Source organism: Alexandromys fortis, unplaced genomic scaffold (genome assembly GCF_014885135.2).
Source record: "Alexandromys fortis isolate MF-2015 unplaced genomic scaffold, M_Fortis_MF-2015_v1.1 scaffold_71, whole genome shotgun sequence".
Taxonomy (NCBI): Eukaryota; Metazoa; Chordata; class Mammalia; order Rodentia; family Cricetidae; genus Alexandromys; species Alexandromys fortis.
In genome coordinates this window covers 2,592,261-2,611,720 of record NW_026067954.1, presented here as the reverse complement: position 1 = coordinate 2,611,720, position 19,460 = coordinate 2,592,261, and the positions used below count along the sequence as shown (strand labels likewise).

General features: G+C 42.9%; 1 protein-coding gene across 1 annotated transcript in view; it reads right to left on the bottom strand.

Moving 5' to 3' along the window:
• Positions 1-458: 458 nt before the first annotated feature.
• Acaa2 (acetyl-CoA acyltransferase 2) overlaps positions 459-19,460 on the bottom strand; it is a 28,202-nt gene continuing 9,200 nt past the window's right edge. Inside the window, exons 3-10 of the mRNA XM_050151617.1 lie at positions 14,091-14,219; positions 13,172-13,288; positions 11,185-11,332; positions 8,415-8,590; positions 7,695-7,824; positions 3,898-3,968; positions 2,523-2,677; positions 459-827 (exon numbers count right to left, since the gene is read on the bottom strand). Of these exons, the coding sequence (XP_050007574.1) occupies positions 743-827; positions 2,523-2,677; positions 3,898-3,968; positions 7,695-7,824; positions 8,415-8,590; positions 11,185-11,332; positions 13,172-13,288; positions 14,091-14,219 (1,011 nt within the window). The 3' untranslated portion in view covers positions 459-742. The remainder of the gene's footprint in view (positions 828-2,522; positions 2,678-3,897; positions 3,969-7,694; positions 7,825-8,414; positions 8,591-11,184; positions 11,333-13,171; positions 13,289-14,090; positions 14,220-19,460) is intronic.

Here is a 19,460-nt window from a genome sequence, read left to right as displayed (position 1 = left end):
ATGTAAAGATGTTTCACCTTGCTTGCCTAAGGCATCTGACTGGTCTAATAAAAAGCTGAATGGCCAATAGTGACGCAGAGGAGGGACGGGTGGGGCAGGCAGGCAGAGAGAATAAGAAGAATCTAAGAGAAAGAACAAGGGAGAAAGTGAAGGAGACTTCTGGGGCCAGACAGACACGGAGTATTCTGGCTATTTTGCTTTTCTGACCTTCAGGGTCAAACCCCATTTCTGTCTCTGGGTTTTTATCGATCATGCTTCACACATGGACACATACACATAAAAATAATAATTTTAAAATGAAAACAGTTTCAGCTGTGCAAGATGAAAGAGTCCTGAAGATGGGGGGTGATGCCATTCGCATAAGGTTGTATATGTCCTCAATACCACTGAACTGCACACTTAAAAATGGGTAAAATGAGACATTGTATGTAATTAAAAAACATCAAGAAAAGATCAGCCGGAGTTAAGGCAGCATTTATTCAGTTTGTAATTGTATTGTGTAAGGCATACAGTGCTGGCTATCCACAAAGACACCATTTCTTCTAAGGCCTTCAGTGGTTGGGTTTTTAATCTAACACATCATGTTAGGCAGTTATAAAGTGGACAGAACCTAATGCATTTTGCCTCGTCAAGGCTTGGTCAAATGCAATCACTGTCACAGTGGTGCTGCCCTGAAGGTCACCTGGCCACCTGTTCTGTGTGGCCTGGCCAAGTAGGGGTGGGCTCTGTGCTTGTGATCTCTTCAGGCTGTGTTCTGAATGATCACGGCAATGCCTTGACCACCTCCAATACAAGCCGACCCCACTGCATATTTTCCACCTCGGCGCCTGAAAAAGAACAAGAAAATAGTTATTGGCGCTGGTAAAATGGCTCAGCAGGCAAAGGAGCTTTCCACCAAGCATAGTGACTGAGTTCAATGCCCAGAACCCACATAGTGGAAGAAGAGAACCATTTCCCTATGAGTTGTCTTCTGACCTCCACACACATGCTGTAGCATGTGCATATACCCACCATGCACACACACATACACACACACATAAAAAAATTCCATTAGACTAATTAATTAAATAGTATTAATATTCATTCATAACCAACTCATCTTCCAAGTCCTTTCCCCAATCCTTAATTTTGCTTTATGGTCACAGTAGATAAAAGAACCCAGAGAGCAGGATATTCTTACTAAAAAAATGAACAATAGCAGGTGATGGTGATGCACGCCTTTAACCCCAGCACTTTGAAGGCAGAGGCAGTTGGATCTCTAAGATCAAGGCCAGCCTGGTCTACAGAGGGAGTTCCTGGTCAGCCGAGGCTACACACAAGAGGGAGAGAGTGTAAGAAGAAGGCTTCAGGCTTCAGGACAGAGGAAGGGAAACACATGAGCTTCGCCAGGCTGAGGAAAAGCAGCAAATGCAGGAGACGTTTACAGAAATGGGGGTGATGGGGAGGAGGGCAGCAACCCCGCACATGACTTCAGACTCCTGGGTCACTGTGGAGTGATGCAGCTGATGTAGTTGTCTATTGGAGGAGCGAGTCACTTAGAGTAGACCCTGAGAAATTACCCAAGCATGATTTTTCATGTCAATCACTGACCCCCATCTAAAGTTTTTCTTATTACAGCTGTGGACACTAAAATGCAGAGCCACAGAAGCAGGCACTGTTGGTCACCAGCACCAGGGTGGCCCAATGTGCATGGCTCTCTCCGTGAGCACTCCCTTAGAGTGCTTGTACAGTGCACACAGCAAACTCCAGAGAGAGCTTGCAGGGTTACTGATATGGGATTCCCCTCTGTGTGCTATGAATACCATTGGTTAATAAAGAAATTGTCTTGAGCCTATAGCAGAGCAGGGCAGAACAGAGCTAGGCAGGGAAAACTAAACTGAATTCTAGAAGGAAGGCGTTTGGAGAAGCTATGGAGCCAAAATTTTGCTGGTAAGCCACAGCACCGTGGTGATACACAGATTAAAGGAGATGGGTTCATTTAAGATATGAATTAGCCAGAAATACACTTAAGCTATTGGCCAAACAGTATTGCAAATAATATGGTTTCTGTGTGGTTATTTCAGGGCTGAACAGCCAGGAACAAACAAGCGGCCTCCTACTACAGGTTACTAACAAGCTGACCAGCTCTTCTGCAATGCCCAGTGCAAAGTGTCTCCTAAATAATTTGTTTCTCATCAGAACCAGTGCAGGGGATATGAAGAAGGAAAAACAGGATTGTGATGAAAAAAACCTAAACTCATGTATTTCTATTTTTAAAAATGCCATATTTGGGGTCGAGAGAGATGGCTCAGTGGTTAAGAGCACTGGCTGATCTTCCAGAGAACCTGGGTTCAATTCCCAGCACCCTCATGGCAGTTCACAACTGTTTGTAACTTCAGTCCCAGGTGATCCAATTCCCTCTTCTGAACTCTCCGGGCACCAAGCACAAACATGGAACACGTACATACATGCAGGAAAACACTTACACACTAAAATGATAAAAGGAATAAATTTTCAAAGAAAGTGACACATCTAGTGAGTACCTTAATTCGTAGACCAAGTGTGCGGTGATTCTGGATCCAGAGCCTCCCAGTGGGTGACCCAGGGCAATGGCACCTCCATTCACATTGCTCTTACTGGGGTCAAGATCCAAGGTCTTCTGAACAGCCAAGTACTGGGGAGCAAAAGCTTCATTCACCTTAGGAGAGAGTTAAAACCCACAGAATCATTCCTCGAAGCTTGTTTGTAACAAGAAGATCTAGACCTGTAGACGGCGACTCCCTGTTTCTTTTTATTTCAATTAGCTCACAATGTTATCTAAATTTATCTTTAATCACTCCATGTAAAGACTGTAGGTCCTCAGGGTGTGTGTGTGTGTGTGTGTGTGTGTGTGTGTGTATGTGTGTGTGTTGTAGTATATGTGGAAAGAACTAGCACCCAGGGGTAGCTTTTGTTATTATTTGTCAACATAATTATGTTTAAGGTCATATAGAATTATCTTCCTTTACAAATAGGTTTAAAAGGGGGCAGAGGGCTGGGTGCGGTGGCACACACCTCTAATTCTAGCCATCTGGAAGGCTGAGATGGGAAGATTCCAAGTTAGAGGCCAGCCTGGGCTTTATAGGCAGAATGGACCTCTTTCAAAATAAGGAGTTATATATTTACTAATTGACACGTCAGATCAACAGCATTCCTTAAAGACAAGCTAGCTGCAGTGCTCTAAGTAGATGCGTGCTGGAGTAGATACCACAGAGCCCAGAGGTTTAGGAACTAGATGGAAGGTTTAGGAACTAGATGGATCATTTCTCAGGAGGACGTGACCTTGTGTGTATTTTCAAATATTTACAATTGAATTTCCAGAGCAAAGTTCAATTCATTTCCCAGTTTAAATAAAGCCATGGCTAGACAGTGTCTACGTGCATTCCCTAACACAGCGGGTGTGCCCTAAGTGGCTGCTATTATTACCTAGTACTAAGCCACCCTTCCAGGAAGACACTGACAGACAAGAACACACCATCATTGCCTAAGGTGCGGGCACTGGGAACTGTGTTAGAGGTGGCACAACTGCCCAGCACCCTTCACATCACAGTGACACCGGCCACCTCCCATTTAAAAAAGTTGGGTGTGGCTGCATTTTCATCTAATCTCAGTGGGGAGGTAGGGATGGGAGGATCCCTCAGTCTTGATGACTAGCCATTTGTGAGAGATCCATTTCAAAAAATAAGGTAGAAAGAGAAACACACACAGATAGACAAGAAACACAAAAAATAAGAAAAGCATTTTAATACAGCGGGGGACATGCCAACACAGAGCATGCACAGTCAATACACACGTGGGCAGAAAAGTCAACAGCACTAAAACATGAGCTACAAGATAGCAAGCGAAATCATTTACGATGTAAAAGAAGGAAACACTTACATCTACCAAATCCATGTCCTTAAGACTCAGTCCAGTTTTCTTCAATGCTCCATTGATAGCAGGGACTGGGCCTATATAAGAATAAAGGAATTAGACGGAAACATATGCTCTCTTGTTATTCATAGGCCGGACTTCTTTAAGGCAGGTGTGTGGTGTATACCTGCAAGCCCGACCCTCAGGAGGCTGAAGTGCAAGGGTCGTGAGTCTGAAATCAGCCTGTTTATACAGTTAGAACTTACCACGCAGAACAAATTCCTCCTTCTAGAATATACAAGGAAATGGTCACAGATAGGAAAGGGGGACAAAGGTGCAAAGCTGAGAATAGTCAACTGCGGGTGAGAGACCCACATGAGATAGTCTTCCTGGCGTTAGGACTTTGAGCAGCCAGGGGCCACATGCAGGATTTACAGTTATAGATTATACTGACCTCAAATGCCCCAGCAGACCAAGAGTTCTAAGGTGTATACCATTCATTCACTCTGAACTTTAGCCCATTTGGATCAAAGGCAGGGAACACAGTGGCCCTTCCACAAGCCTGGCAGAGAGGAAGCTGTGGGGCACTCAGGGGAAAGGTACCTGAGGGAAGAACCTTTCTTAACTCCAATAGTAAGTGGGGTAACACAGCCCATAAATCAAGAAATGCAAACCGACCTAACCAGGTCTGAAAGAAGCGCTGGCTCCCAAGTCTGCTGACCACCAGTGACGATGTGATGTTTCTATAAGTTCTAGCAAATCAATGCTTTTCCCAAACAGCAGGACGTCTGCCTAGAGACGATTCCCTCCTCTGCTTATCCCTTTAGGAAGAAAGTGTGCAAACTCTACTGTGAAGGCAAGTGGCTGAACAACTTGTGATGGGTTTCAGTCAGTTCAAAGGCTTTTTGGACCTTTACCAAGTGTGACCACTCAGATAACACAGTTCAGTCTAAAATGCAGTTCCGAGTAGCTACTGATTTATTAGAATCTAACTTCAGATGCTTTACATGTCCAAGACATGAAAAACGGGATGATTATTAGTATGGGTAATATTGTCAACTAGACAGGATCTAGAATCACCCAGGAAACACAACTGTGAGGGATCAGTTAGATAAGGTTAGCCTCTGGGCACACCTGGGAGAGATTATTTAGATGAGGTGGGATGACCCGCCTTAAGGGTGGGTGACACCATTCAGCAGACTGGTGCCTTGAAATAAAAAAGAGAAAATGGGCTGACCACTAGCCTTCACTTCTCTGTGTCCAGACTGCAGACATCATGTGACCAGCACCTGACGTTCCTGTTGTTGTGATGGACTTAAACTGAGAGCCAAAAATAAGGCCTTCTTCCTTAAGTTTTCTTTTTTCTTTTTTTGGTTTTTTGAGACAGGGTTTCTCTGTGGTTTTGGAGCCTGTCCTGGAACTAGCTCTTGTAGACCAGGCTGGTCTCGAACTCACACAGATCCGCCTGCCTCTGCCTCCCAAGTGCTGGGATTAAAGGCATGCGCCACCACTGTCCGGCTTCCTTAAGTTTTCTTATGGCTGTGTATTCTGTCATAGATATGAGATAAGTAACCAATGCAGGTGTTGGATGACCATGTGCTTTGCAGGCCTTTGGAACTGCTTTTTTTTTGGGGGGGGGGGGGAGGTGGGTGTATGTGGAAAGATTTGGAGCTCTGGGCTGGGAAAGCCACTGTGTATTGTAGACAGAGCTTGATGGGCTGACCTAGTGGGTTCTGGAACATAAGGGGCTGAAACATAGACAGTGGACCTGCCTCAGAGGGGGAATGGGACTCATTAGGAACTGGAGTGGGAACGGCAACCAACACAGGTGTCAACAGTAAAGCATCCGTTAGCATCCATCACCTAGCACGGTTAGGGAAGGGTCAGTCGGCTTTTCACCACTGCGATGAACACCGAGACTATTAGCTTAGGACGGCAAAAGGGAACGAACAACTGAAGGTGCTGAGACATTGTCAGCTTCCCTGTCTGCAAGAACACCAGCAGGCCTGCCTCGGTCTGCTCAGGCTAACTTGGAGTCTGTGAGTGTTCTAGGTCATCTTCTGGTCCTTGCCGGGCCCCTCTGGGAAACGCTCTCCCCAGACACGCATGTTTATTTAGTGAGACTCAGGAAGGTTTGTGTCCTTAAACAAAAGACCTTATTTCTAGCTTGAGTACTTACTATTAAAAGCTTTAGGCTCTTGCTGGGTTTTAGAGTTAATTAAAAAAATCCTTTGATGGGCTGGAGGGATGGCTCAGTGGTTAAAAGCACTTACTGCTCTACGGAGGACCCACGTTCAGTTCCCAGCACACACCTGTTGACTCACAACTCTTCATAACTCCAGTTCCAGGGGATCTGATACCTACCTCTTCCGAACCTTCACAGGTAGTAGGCATGCATGTGTATACAAACATACATGCAGGAAAAACATCCATGTATGTAAAATAAAAAAAATCTTTTAAGAAATTTTTTGAATTTCTTAAAATTAACTTTTTTCTTCTTAAAAAATTTTAATTTTGTGTGTGTGTGCATGCGTACGTGTGTGCATGTGTGTGTGCACGTGCTCACTGTGTGCGTGTATGTGCGTGCACGTGCACAGATGCAGCACCCACAGAGGCCGGAGGCATCAGACCTTTCTGGAGCTGGACTAATAGGCAGCCGTGATGTGGCTGTGGGACTGATCTCAAGACCTGTAAGAACAGTGCAAGCTCTAAACCACTGGCTCATCGCTCTGCTCCCTGATCTTTGTCTTTCTTAGTTTACATATATGGCTATTTCGCCTGCATGTATGTCTGTGCATCATGTGTGTGCCTGGTGCCCATAGAGGCCAGAAGAGGGCATCAGATCTCCTGAAACTGGAGTTAAAGGTGTTTGTGAGCTGCCATGTGTGTGCTGGAAACTGAACCCTGGTCTTTTGGAGGAGCAGCCAATACTCCTAACCACTGAGCCAGCTCTCCAGCCCTCTGGCCTTGTCTTTTTAAGCATGAAAATCATTTATAAAAATGAATCCAAATTAAGATAAAGCTAACGTTGCTCCATCCAGCTCAATGAGCTCCCACATACCCCCCCCCCCACTGTACCCCCACAAGCTCCACAAGAGTGTATTCCTACAGCTTTGTGCCTCTTTGAGCAGTCACTTGTCCTGCCAAGTCCTGGTGACAGCTATTCTGCAGAGGAGCGGAGGTACTGGATCCGCAAGCAGGCTGCTCTAACCACATCATGACTTCACTGTGTAATTTTGTTTCCTTCCTTTCCTGTGGTGCTGGGGACCAAGCCTAAAGTCTAACACATGCTACACAAGGGCTCTACCACTGAGCTGTAACTCCAGCACCCTCTATTTTCTGTGCCAATTTTTAAAACGGATTCCTATAATTTTTAATTATGTGTATATATGTGTGCATGCTTTCTCTTTCTCTTTGTGTGTTCATACGCGCACATGTGTGCATGTGCATATGTGTAGAGTGCCCATGGAGACGGGGAGAATCAGATTCTTCTGGAGCTGCAATTACAGACAGTTGGAAGCCGCCTGACATGGACGCTATAAACCGAACTTGGATATACAAGAGAGTATGCACCCTTAAACACGGCACGCTGTCTAGCCCCTGTGGGATGACTTTTAAATACTTCAGACAGACAGTACACTATGACTGCTGCCTATAGAGGACTTGCATGGTCTTGGTCCTGTCATGTGGAGGACGGTTCTTCATAAAGATGACCTAAGTGAGCCCACCAGGGATCTTGATTTGGTTGCTTTTCCAAGACTCTGAATGCCCAAAAAGACCCAACTCTAGTCAAAAGAACAGAACAGTTTTCATGATAAACTCACCAATACCCATGATACTGGGATCACATCCAGATACGTGGTAGCCCACAATTCTGGCCAGTGGTGTGAAGTTATGCTTTTTGACAGCTTCTTCACTAGCTATGATAACAGCTCCAGCACCGTCAGACACCCCCTTCAAAACAAAACCAGCAGATTAAAAACAAGAGCCGTAAAAGAAGTGAGGTAAGGTTCGAACTAATGGTGCAGCAGATCACAGAGTAGAATAGGGTTAGGGCCGTGCACAGGAAGCGCTGACCAATGTGTTGGATGCTGGTGGAAGCACTGTGGGGACCCTGGGGGACTTTAGAGATCCTTTAAGCGTGGAATGAAACCTCACCAAAGGACAACGGAAAGGAATGCAGAAAGAGAGGGAGAGAGAGAGAGAAAGAAAAAAATTAAAATCTTTACATCAGATACATATAGATGTAAAAAAAAATACGACAAATTATTATGTAAGAAAGCAAAAGGAAAAGGCATGAGGTATGAAAACTAAACTTCATAAGCCCAGAGGATTTCCTTTCAACGGACTGAAAAGATGAAGAAATCAGATTATCAGGATCCCTGGCTACAGGTTTCATGTTAGACTACAAAAAGTCAAATTAACAAAAATATAAACATTACCAGTGTAAGATAAACAACTAAAGGTTAGAAGTTTCTAGACATATCTGGCAGAGACTTCACAATCATTTGGCAAGAAGATATTGGTAAGGATATGTGACACACCGAGGCGTTGCCCGCAGTGACAGTCCCGTCTTTCTTGAACACTGGAGGGAGCTTTTGCAATTGTTCCATGGTTGTTTGGGGTCGAGGATGCTCATCCACTTCCATCATCTGCTTTCCTTTCTTTGTCTTCACCTCAATGGGTGCTATTTCCTCTTTAAAGTAGCCAGCATCGTTAGCTGAAATAGTGAAAGACCATTAGAACCAAACTCTGAAAGGAAGAGAAGCCAGGAACCGATTCTGTCAGCTTAACCCCTGCTCTAACTGCTCAGAGGGTCCTTCAGTCTCTTTGTACTTAGCAAGCTGCTTTCCTATTGGAGGATTTAACATACCCCCACCCCAGGAATCTACACAGTGAGTCTGCACCTTTTTGAAATTATCATTCGGTGTGTGTGTGTGTGTGTGTGTGCGCGTGTGTGCGCGCACTGGACCACACCTCCAACACTGCATGAGGCAGAATCTCTGTTGCCTAGTGTACAGCAGACCAACTGGCCCATGAGCTTTTGGAGAGTCTCCTGTTTCTGCCTTTCATCTTTACCGGGAGCATGAGGACTGCGGATTGCCCTACCACACCCAATTTATGTGGATGTGGATTTTGGGATTTGAACTCAGGTCCTCCTGCTTGTTATAACAAGTACTCTACAATCCGAGCCATATCCTGAGATCCTACTCTGACTTTTTGTTTTATTAAATGTTTTTATTGTGAGATGCTAGACTGACAGCTGTATTAGATATAGATGCAACAGAACTAAATATACCCAACTTGGGCTGGACAGATGGCTCAGTGGTTAAGAGCACTGCCTACTCTTACAGAGGTCCTGAGCTCAGTTCCCAGCAACATCTATAATGGGATCTGATGCCCTGTTCATGCAGAACACCCATAAAATATAAATAAATTTTAAGAAAATGCATCCAAAATTTTTGGTGAAAAAAATGAGTAATCAAACTCATCACAGAGTTGCCTATGCCACCCAGCATAGGTTGAGACAAGGACAACCTGAAGAGATTCTAAGAGCTGCAACTGATGTAATTACATAAAACACATTGTATCTATTTTGAACCTCCACAGATCAGAACACACTGGAGTCATCTATCACCTCAACAATAGAGTTGGTCAGGAAAAAAAAATCCTACTTTAGTGTGTGTGTATATATGTGTGTGGTATATGCATGTGTATGCATGCCTGTTTGCATGTTTGCACAGAGACCCGAGGTATCCTGGTACCCTACTCTCATGCTCTGCCTTGTTTCCCGAAGGGAGGGTCTCACTGAACATGAAATTCACTGTTTCGGTTAGGCTGTCCAGTCAGCTAACTCCTAGCATGCCTCTACCCCGAGTGCTGGAGTGTGGCCACCCTCAGTTTTACATGGGTGCTGGGGTTTCAAACTCAGGACATCGTATGTGTACAGCAACATCCCCACCCCCTGAGTTTCTTGAAAGCCCTTCATCTGAACTTTGATCTCACATTTCCGTTGGAAAAACAAAAGTTCTGCCCTTATTTAGTTTGACTCTTTTTGTCTGGGAAGCAGGAAGCTTAGGCTTGATTTTCTCTAGTTTATAGGTGGTCTGTGAATAACTGAGGTCAGATCCCTTCACCACAATGGAAGTAAAAACCCATGAGATGGCTTGGTGCTCTCTGGACTACAAGTGCCTCTTAGAAATAACTGGAATGGTGAGCAGGATGGCATCGGCTCCACCCACTTCTTCCTCTCAATGGACCCACTTCATCCTCACTCCATCAAAAGCATCCCCACACAAGAACTTCTGGTGGATGATAATAACAACAGTTCAGTTAAATTCTTATTCGGAGGGCTGGCAAATTCCTTCAAGCTGCCATTGAGAAGCCAACAGCTGTCCAGGTGTTTGTGCTGGAGGACCAGAAAGCAGCGTGTGTCGCGAGGCAGTGGAGGGAGGGTCTTGGACTAGTGAACTGAGTCAGACACAATGAGGAATGGGAGAAGGAAGCATCCAAAGACACCCAGTTGGTCAGGCCCCAGCAGCAGACAGATCCCCTCTCTGTATGTTAGGACATAGCTCGTGGGAAAGGCCACTGACCTACTCTGGACTAGTCAGGAAAAAAATATCAATTTAACCTCCAAGACAGGGTCTTACTTTGTAGTCCTTGTATTGCCTGGAACTCACAGAGATCTGACAGCCCTCGTCTTCTGAGTGCTGGAATTTAAGGCATATACCTCCATGCCTGACTACTTTGTTCTTCTTGATATCACTTTACAGTTGATAAACAAAACAAACCCCCCGAACAAAACCCTGCCCCTACTGCCATAAGCAGCAGTTTCATCTGGTGGAGCAAATAAAATGCCTCAGTATGTTCTATGGAGACCGACTAGGCCAGGACAAAATCCCCACGTTCAGATTGGGCCAAGTGACATCCTACTTTTGGTTAGGTTTAGTTATTAATTTATTACTTATGTATACGTATGTGTGCCTGTGTGAGTTCCTATGTATCAAATGTACCCATGGAGGTCAAAGCTGCTATACGGGCACTGGGAACCGAGCACGAGTTCTCTGCATGGGCAGCCAGTGCTCCTAACTACCCACACTTCAGCCTGCAATACTGCATTAGCTTATTTCACAAGAGAAATTTCCACATGAAATGTTCTGTAACGGAGTTACCTGATCATCTAAAACCAAAAGAAAAAAGAAAAATGTGATTTCCAAAGGTATGAGTTTTAAAAATCCATCCCTGCCTGGTCACATGACCTTCAGGAAGAACCCCGCCCACCGCCCAGCACGTTCTTCTCTCTATACCAACCGGCTTTCCACCTCTGCTGGGACTGCAGTGCATATCGGTCACAGTCTTCTCTGCTTATGTTGTGTTTTACAGCAAGGTTCTCTGCAGTCAGCGCCATGGTGAGCTTAACATGCGGATCCATTAATCCTGTCCACAAGGTGTCTTCCAGCTATAAAGACAGTCAGGCAGCGACATGTTAAAACACTATCTTTGGGGGCTGGAGAGATGGCTCAGAGGTTAAGAGCATTGCCTGCTCTTCCAAAGGTTCTAAGTTCAATTCCCAGCAACCACATAGTGGCTCACAACCATCTGTAATGGGGTTTGGTGCCCTCTTCTGGCCTGCAGGCATACATACAGACAGAATATTGTATATATACTAAATAAATATTTTAAAAAACTATCTTTGGAAGGAACATGTCATAATTTCTTTAGATTTACATAACAATTGCACTTATTATTTCTATTCATATTTGGTTCTGGGACATTAAGAAAATCTAGCATCTAAAAATACACCCAACGTCTCAGAAATGTTTATTGTATGCCACTGTAAATACACAGCTCTAAGTGTCCTTCCAACAGGAGCTTACCCCACAATCACAAGTGAATCCTCCGGGGAGAAGTCCAACACTGGGTACTCATGTAGGGTTTTTCTGCAACCCCTTTAAGTAAACTATCATGTGGTCTGGCGGGGAGAGCACACATGTGTGGCTTTTGCATCCTCGGCCTTCAGTGACAGATACAGCTGGCTCTATTTGTTATTTTGTTATTACTAGACTGAGAAGAAGAGGGCACGGAATCACTGAGGAACAGAAAAGGCCACATCAGAGCATCTGAGGATGTTCCACGCCCTGCCCGTAATCCCTGTATTGCTATCTCAGCAGAGTTTTTAAGTACGTCCATGTCTGAAATACTCATGGTCTCTAAATCTCATTCCTTAGTTTCCAAAAAGCCACGTCTTATTTATTTATATTATTCAGTGTGTGCACCTGTGTGTGTAGTGTGTGTGTTGGACATGCATGTGAGTGTGTGCATCTGTGTGTGTAGTGTGTGTGTTGGACATGCATGTGAGTGTGTGCATCTGTGTGTGTAGTGTGTGCATTGCACATGCATGTGAGTGTGTGCATCTGTGTGTGTAGTGTGTGCATTGCACATGCATGTGAGTGTGTGCATCTGTGTGTGTAGTGTGTGTGTTGTACATACATGTGAGTATGAGGGTGTTTGTGCCCATTCGGAGGCCAAAGGAGGACTCCAGGTAGCTTCCTTTACTCTTTTTTACTTTAGGCCTTTAAGATAGGGTGTCTCACTCAAGTGGAGTCTCTGTCTTTAAGTGAGGCTGGCTTGCTAGAGTTTCCCTGGGATCTGCCTGTCTCCATTCCCCAGTACCAGGGTTAAAGACACAGGTAGCTATGTCCAGCTTTTTGTGTGGGTGCTGGGAATTTAACTTCAGGTCCTCATGCTTGCAAAACAGGGATTTCTTACTACTGAGCCGTCTCACCGGCCCCTGGAAAATGCTAAGAAATACAGAAAGCTACTAAGCTTTTTCTATGAGCAGGGCAATGACTTAGCATTCTTTATCCCAGCTATTATTGCTATGGGAAAGCTGTCAGAGGCGAAGGAGTATTTTCTTCCCCCGACCAATTTGGATCAATAGAGGAATGCAGATACCGCACTTTTAGTGATGGAGAAACTTATTCAGTGGCCCCTACTCCAGAGGCAGAACTCCACATGCCCTTACAAAGGTCTAGTCCCCCAGATTACTCATGAATGCATTTCTCTTCTTCCTCCACCTTTCCCTATGGTTTCTTCTGCATGTGACGTATGTGGATTCTAACACTAAAACTAACAAGTTTTCAAATAGCCTATAAAATATAAATCATAAAAGTCTTGGCAATATCTCATGAACAAAACTGGGTTCAAAATTAGTTTTTTTTCTCCCCTCAAGAGTTACGCTATTAAAATTACTTATATAACTAGCAAAAGATAATTTAAGAAATTTAATGGTCCAAACCTTGATATCTAGCCCCAATCTGGTTCCAAAGCGCATATTTCTGACGCAGTAGGGGGCTTGGCTCATGTTCTCTGTTCCTCCACACAAGACAACTTCAGCATCTTTGGCACAGATTTCCTGTTTAAAGGAAAAAAGTAAAAAAAAAAAAACCCAGACAACAAAAGTCCTTCTATCGTATCCAGAGTATAAATTGAGAAATACAAAGACTTTAAAAATTAGTGGTGATTCAAACAAACATTGTGTCTTAATTTGCACTAACCTAAAAGAAATGTTTAAAGTCACTGAGAAGCTGATGTTAAAGAATCTATTCTCGTGTGTGTCAGAGTAACACACACTACCTATTTGGCCTAAGGACAGTCTGATTTAGAGCTAGGCTTTCATTACGTAGCTCACCCTGGCCTAGGAGGTATGGCAAACTTTCGCCTCAGCATCCTAGACTCTGAGATTATACAGATGCCAAGGCACACCCAGCTCTAAGAACAGTGATTCTTACTTCAACATTAATCTGGAAAATTCACAGGGATACTTATCTCTGACTTAAATATGTAGCAGATAATAAAGGGCACACCTATTTAAGAGTCATAAAAATTGTAAAAAAAAAGTCCTATTAATGGAACTGGTGAGCTAGAGAGTTAATAAAGGGGTCCACTTCATTCTTCCTGTTTCCATCTCTCAGAAAAGATGCAAGCAACAGCAAAGAGGCTGTCATTCTGTTTAAAATTCACACTGGGAGAGTGGGTACCACTGTTGAATGTATGTTGTCATAGAGACCAATGTGAAAATAACTACCCATCACACTATGTCTGTGTCAGTTACCTGGAGGCAGTGAGAACTCTAAAGCTGCCGTGCCCTATTGAGGGGGAGCAGCTATTCGATTAACTACCAGCATGCTTAGAGAGGTAAGCAGGGCTGCCCATACCTGACATCCATTCACGATGGACTGGAAACCAGAGCCACACAGCCTGTTGACGGTGAGGGCTCCAATCTCTGTTGGGACTCCCACTCGCAAACCCACATGCCTTGCCAAGTACAACGCATCCGAAGAAGTCTGGACAAGAAAAAGAAGTCGCTTTATAAGAAAGACAGTAACAACAATCAAAAAAGACATGGAAATGCTGGTAATCTCTAAACTGTATGGCTCTGGGGAGAAAGGATATATGCACACAGAGACTATATACATGATTTTAATAAATACTATCAGCCAGGCGGTGGTGGTGCACACCTTTAATCCCAGCACTTGGGAGGCAGAGGCAGGAGGATCTCTGTGAGTTCGAGACCAGCCTGGTCTACAGAGTTAGTTCCAGGACAGGCTCCAAAGCCACAGAGAAACCCTGTCTCGAAAAACCAAATAAATAAATGAATAAATAAATAAATACTATCATTTAGTCAGTGGTGCTTCCACTATTTTACTGTGGCAAAATACATATTACAAAATTTATCATTTTGTTCATTCTTAAACATACAGTTCAAGACCATCAGAAACATCTGTAATGTAATATTCGGCAACTATTGTTAATTTTTTTAGACAACTGAATTTTAAACATACTAAGTTGTCCTTCTAGTTAGGAAATTTACCTATTAAGTACTGCAATAAAAGATGGAGATTTGTTTACAACAATTTTACAACAATTAGAGCTAGTTATAAATAAAAAAGGTTGTTGTACAATATTAGTTGAAGATGTGCTACATTTGTCTATGGTTTGAAACATCTGTTTAATGATACAAAGATGTGTTGCATTTGTTTAACTCTGTGAAGCTGTGTTACTTTGCCTGTCTAAAACACCTGATTGATCTAATAAAGAACTGACAGCCAAAAGCAAAGCAGGAGAAAGGATAGGTGGGGCTGGCAGGTAAAGAGAATAAATAGAAGGAGAAATCTGGGAGGAAGAGATCAAGGCACAAGAAAAGAAGAAGGAGGACACCAGGGGCCAGCCACTCAGCGACACAGTAAGCTATGGGGTAAGAAGTGATGTGGGATTCCCCCTCTGCATGCTGTGAATATATTTTATTACTATCAGTTAATAAAGAAGCTGTTGGACCAATGACTTAGCAGAATATAGCTAGACTAGAAGAGATATATAGAGAGAGTGTAGACGGAGTCAAGGAGACACCATGTAGCTGCCGAAGGAGAGAAATGCCTGGAAACTTTCCATTAAACCATGAGCCTCCTGGTAAAATACAAAATAATAGGAATGGGTTAATTTAAGATGTAGGAGTTAGTTAATAAGAAGCCTGAGCTAGCTGGCCAAGCAGTGTTGCAATCAATACAGTTTCAGTGCAATTATTTTGGATCTGTGTGGCTGGGAAACAAATGAGCAGCCTCCGCCTACTAAACAGCCAACATAGACCAACTACATCTACATAAAACCTGCGAACCTTGGAAAAAATTCTAGACACAAAAGAACAGAGTTAAGCATAACTTCTTGGTAGCCAAATTCTTTTTCAGATAGGCTCTGTTTGCTGGCAACAAGCAGAGGTACAGCTCCTCTAAGAAACAGCTTCCTGACTCAGCATTAGCAAAAAAACAAAACAAACAAAAAAACAACCAACCAAACAAAAACTATGCAGCTTCTTTAAAAAATAGTTTTTTTAAAGCTCCCTGACTTGTGCGAGTTGCAAGAACAACTCTGGCTCTTTCAGGAGGTCAAGTACTTAAATGGGGTCTGTGAGCAGTGTGTTATAAATTGCTTAATTGGTGACATAGACCCACTACGACCCTGGGGCTGGGGTGATGTTCGTGGCTCTCAGAGGCAGTGAACATGCCTCTGCCATGTTGGACTGGGCAGAACCAACAGACAGGACTGCAGAGTTGGTCCTAGCCATCCTTGCTTAGCTTTTTTTTTTTTTAAAGGCATTCCTGGTCAGAAAATGATTATAGATATGCAATAAATATATATTCAGATAAAAATAAACCCCTGAACGGGTCACAGTGTGTTTAAAAAATGTACGTAGGCTTGGGAAAGAGAGATAAAGAATATAGACGGTTATAAAAAAAAAAGTAAATGGTTTTCAAAAAATAAAACAAATTCTTTAAAAAGACAGTAAAAGTAATATCAAAGAGTACAGAGAGTCATGGATTAAAGGAGTAAAGAAAAATAAGCCATGTAAAGATGAAATGAACACAGATAGTCTGGATTATGTATATTATTGTGTTTCCTTTAATTTTTTTGACTGTGAAGGAGCTAAGTACAGAGAGACATTTCATTGTACGAACTGCCAAGTTAAACCAACATATATATTTTAAAGATATCTTGACTTCAAAATTTGGGTCTAAGGATATATTGCTTTGGAAAAGAGGTTCTGCTTTTGTTTCCACAGAGGATGAGAACCTTTGGATTCCTTCCAGACCAATGTGGTTTGATGGAACAAGATTCCCTGAAAGGTCTCTACAAACCCCCGAAATACTTCATCCAACAAAAAGCAGGAAGCAATTTGGAGAGAACTATGTCTAAATTCCCAAATATTGTTTATAAATGTCTGATTACATTTAAAGGGGGATATGCTATAGAGATGAATAATTTACACTGGTATGGATCTTGGTCTATTGATACAAATTTTAGGTCATTTCTGCTATATGTATATTTCTGCTCTTGATTAAGGTATTATGTTTGCATAGGTCATTTAAAAATGTAATGTATAATTAAGAAATATAGGTTAATAGAGAGTCATCTATAATAGTCAAGCTTGTAGTCATGTTAGTTAGGTTTTCTAGATGTACAGAGATATATTTCAGATGGATAGGGATTCTTTAAACCTTTCAAAGATGAACAGAATATGGCATTTAAAAGGTTTTAAGAACTTAGGACTTTTCACGACATTGAGACACTCTGCTCCTGGCGGCACCAATCTACTTCAAGAGGAAGATGAGCATCTAAGAGGATCCTTATGGAGTTGGATAGCCATTTGGGCAAGAAACTGCTCTTGCCTGGACTGCTTGATGGTATGCTGTATAAACTGGACATGCAGGACCCACAGGAAAATGACTACTGAACTTGCCTAAAGAAGGTGAGACAGTCCTTCAGGGTTCCTGCTTCATGAGTCTGCCAGACATTCTGAAGGATACAGAAGAAAGTGACTGACAAACTGTCAATATAAGCAGAACTGTCTTTGAAATTTCCTTCTTCATGGAAAAGTCTGCCAGATACTGTGGGCCTGTAGGCTGAAGATGAATGCCCCAATGTTGCAAAAGAACTTTGGGTGAGTATCCAGGCAGGGAGGTTTTTCAATTCTAGAGTTTTAGAAGTTGCTTACAATGTACTACCTGTTTACTTATATAATATTATCCTTCTGGAGTCTTTGATGGAGTTGAAGAAAGATAGTTATAATTTAAAAAAAAAGATAAATTAGCAGGGTGGTGGTGGTGCACACCTTTAATCCCAGCCCTCAGAGACAGTTGGATCTTCATGAGTTTGAGGCCAACCTGGTCTACAGAGCTAGTTCCAAGACAACTAGAACTGTTACACAGAGAAACCCTGTCTCTAAAAACACTAAAACACACAGACACACACACACACAAAAGATAAATTAGACACAAAACTTTAGACTCACAAAGACAGGATAGATGATAGAGTATTTTCCTTAAGTTGCCAAATGTAAATGGACTAAATATTGTAACTATAATTCTTGCCTGATATATATGTAATTTTACTAAAGTTAAAACCTTCCTTTTTATTTAGACAGAAAAGGGAGATGATGTGGGATACCCCTCTGTATGCTGTGAATATGTTTTATTACTATTGGTTAATAAATAAGCTGTTTGGGCCAATGACTTAGCAAAATATAGCCAGGCTGGAAGAGATAGAGAGAGAGAGAGTAGGTGGAGTCAAGGAAACACCATGTACCTGCCAAAGGAGAGAGATGCCTGGAAACTTTCTAGTAAACCACAAGCCTCATGTTAAAATATAAAATAATTAATAGGAATGGGTTAGTTTAAGATGTAAGAGTTAGTTAATAAGAAGCCTGAGCTAACTGGCCAAGCAGTCTTGTAATTAATAAAGTTTCAGTGTAATTATTTTGGGTCTGGGCAGTTAGGAAACAAATGAGTAGTCTCTATCTACAAAAAAGTAAAGAAAAGATATACAGAAATAGAGAAAGGTAAAAACCCAGAGGCAAAAGATAGATGAGATAATTTAAGCTAAGAAAAGCTGGCTAGAAGCAAGCCAAGCTAAGACTGGATATTCATAAGAAAGAATAAGCCTCTGTGTAATTTTTTGCTCAGATATTTGTCACCGTGGCTAGAGCATTTTAGAGATACACAGAATATATATACATAGTCTCACATGTGCATGCTCTCCCACACACGTGTGCATAGACATATGACATCTGTGTTAAATTCTAATTTCTTTTCGCCCACTTTGGATGCCTTACCCATAATAGCTAAAATACTTCCACTGTGGTGGTATGAATGAAAATGGCTTCCAGAGGCTCAGGAAGTATCACCATTAGGGGGTGTGGCCTTGTTGGAGTGGATGTGGCCTTGTCGGAGAAAATGTGTCACTAAGGGTGTCTGAAGTTTCAAGTGCTCAAGCCAGACCCTGTTGCCTTCCTGCTGCCTGCTGATCCACATGTAGAACTCTCAGCTACCTCTCCCACCCCATGTCTGCCTGCATGCTGCCAAGCTTCCCACCATAACAACGGACTAGCCTTCTGAAGCGTAAGCCAGTCCCAGTTAAACGTTTTTCTTTGTAAGAGTTGCCATGGTCATGGTGTCTCTTCATAGCAATAAAACCCTAACCAAGACATTATGCAAACAGCAAATGGCTGTATACTTTGAAGGAACATATAGCTTTCAATCATCTTCATATGGATGATCTATTTTGCAGACGACACATGCCAAGAGAGAGGGTAAAGAGGCTGCTTGTTTCCATAGGGAATCCTCACCAATCTCCTAGAAGGTGTAAGAGATTATGCTGCGTGTATTACATGGGCCTGCTCCTTCCTGCTGTAAACTGGATCTAGAATGTCCCCCAAAGGGTGTCTGTGAAAGGCCTGATTCCCAGAGGATGGCACTCATGGGTGGTGGCTCCTTTAGGAGGGAGGGCCAGTGAGAGAAAATCAGTCCTCGGGGGAATGCCCTCAGAGAGCAGATTAGAGCCCTGGCCCTCTATTCCTCTTTGCTTTTGGCTACCATAAAGTGAGACAGGTCTTCTCCAGTACACGCTCCTCTAATGATGGGTTTTGTGGTCCCTGGCTGAAAACAAGAGAGGAAAACGACTATGGACAGAAACCTCTGACATCATGAATCAAAACGGAACTTTTCTCCTCCACAGCTGACATCTTAGGCATTTTC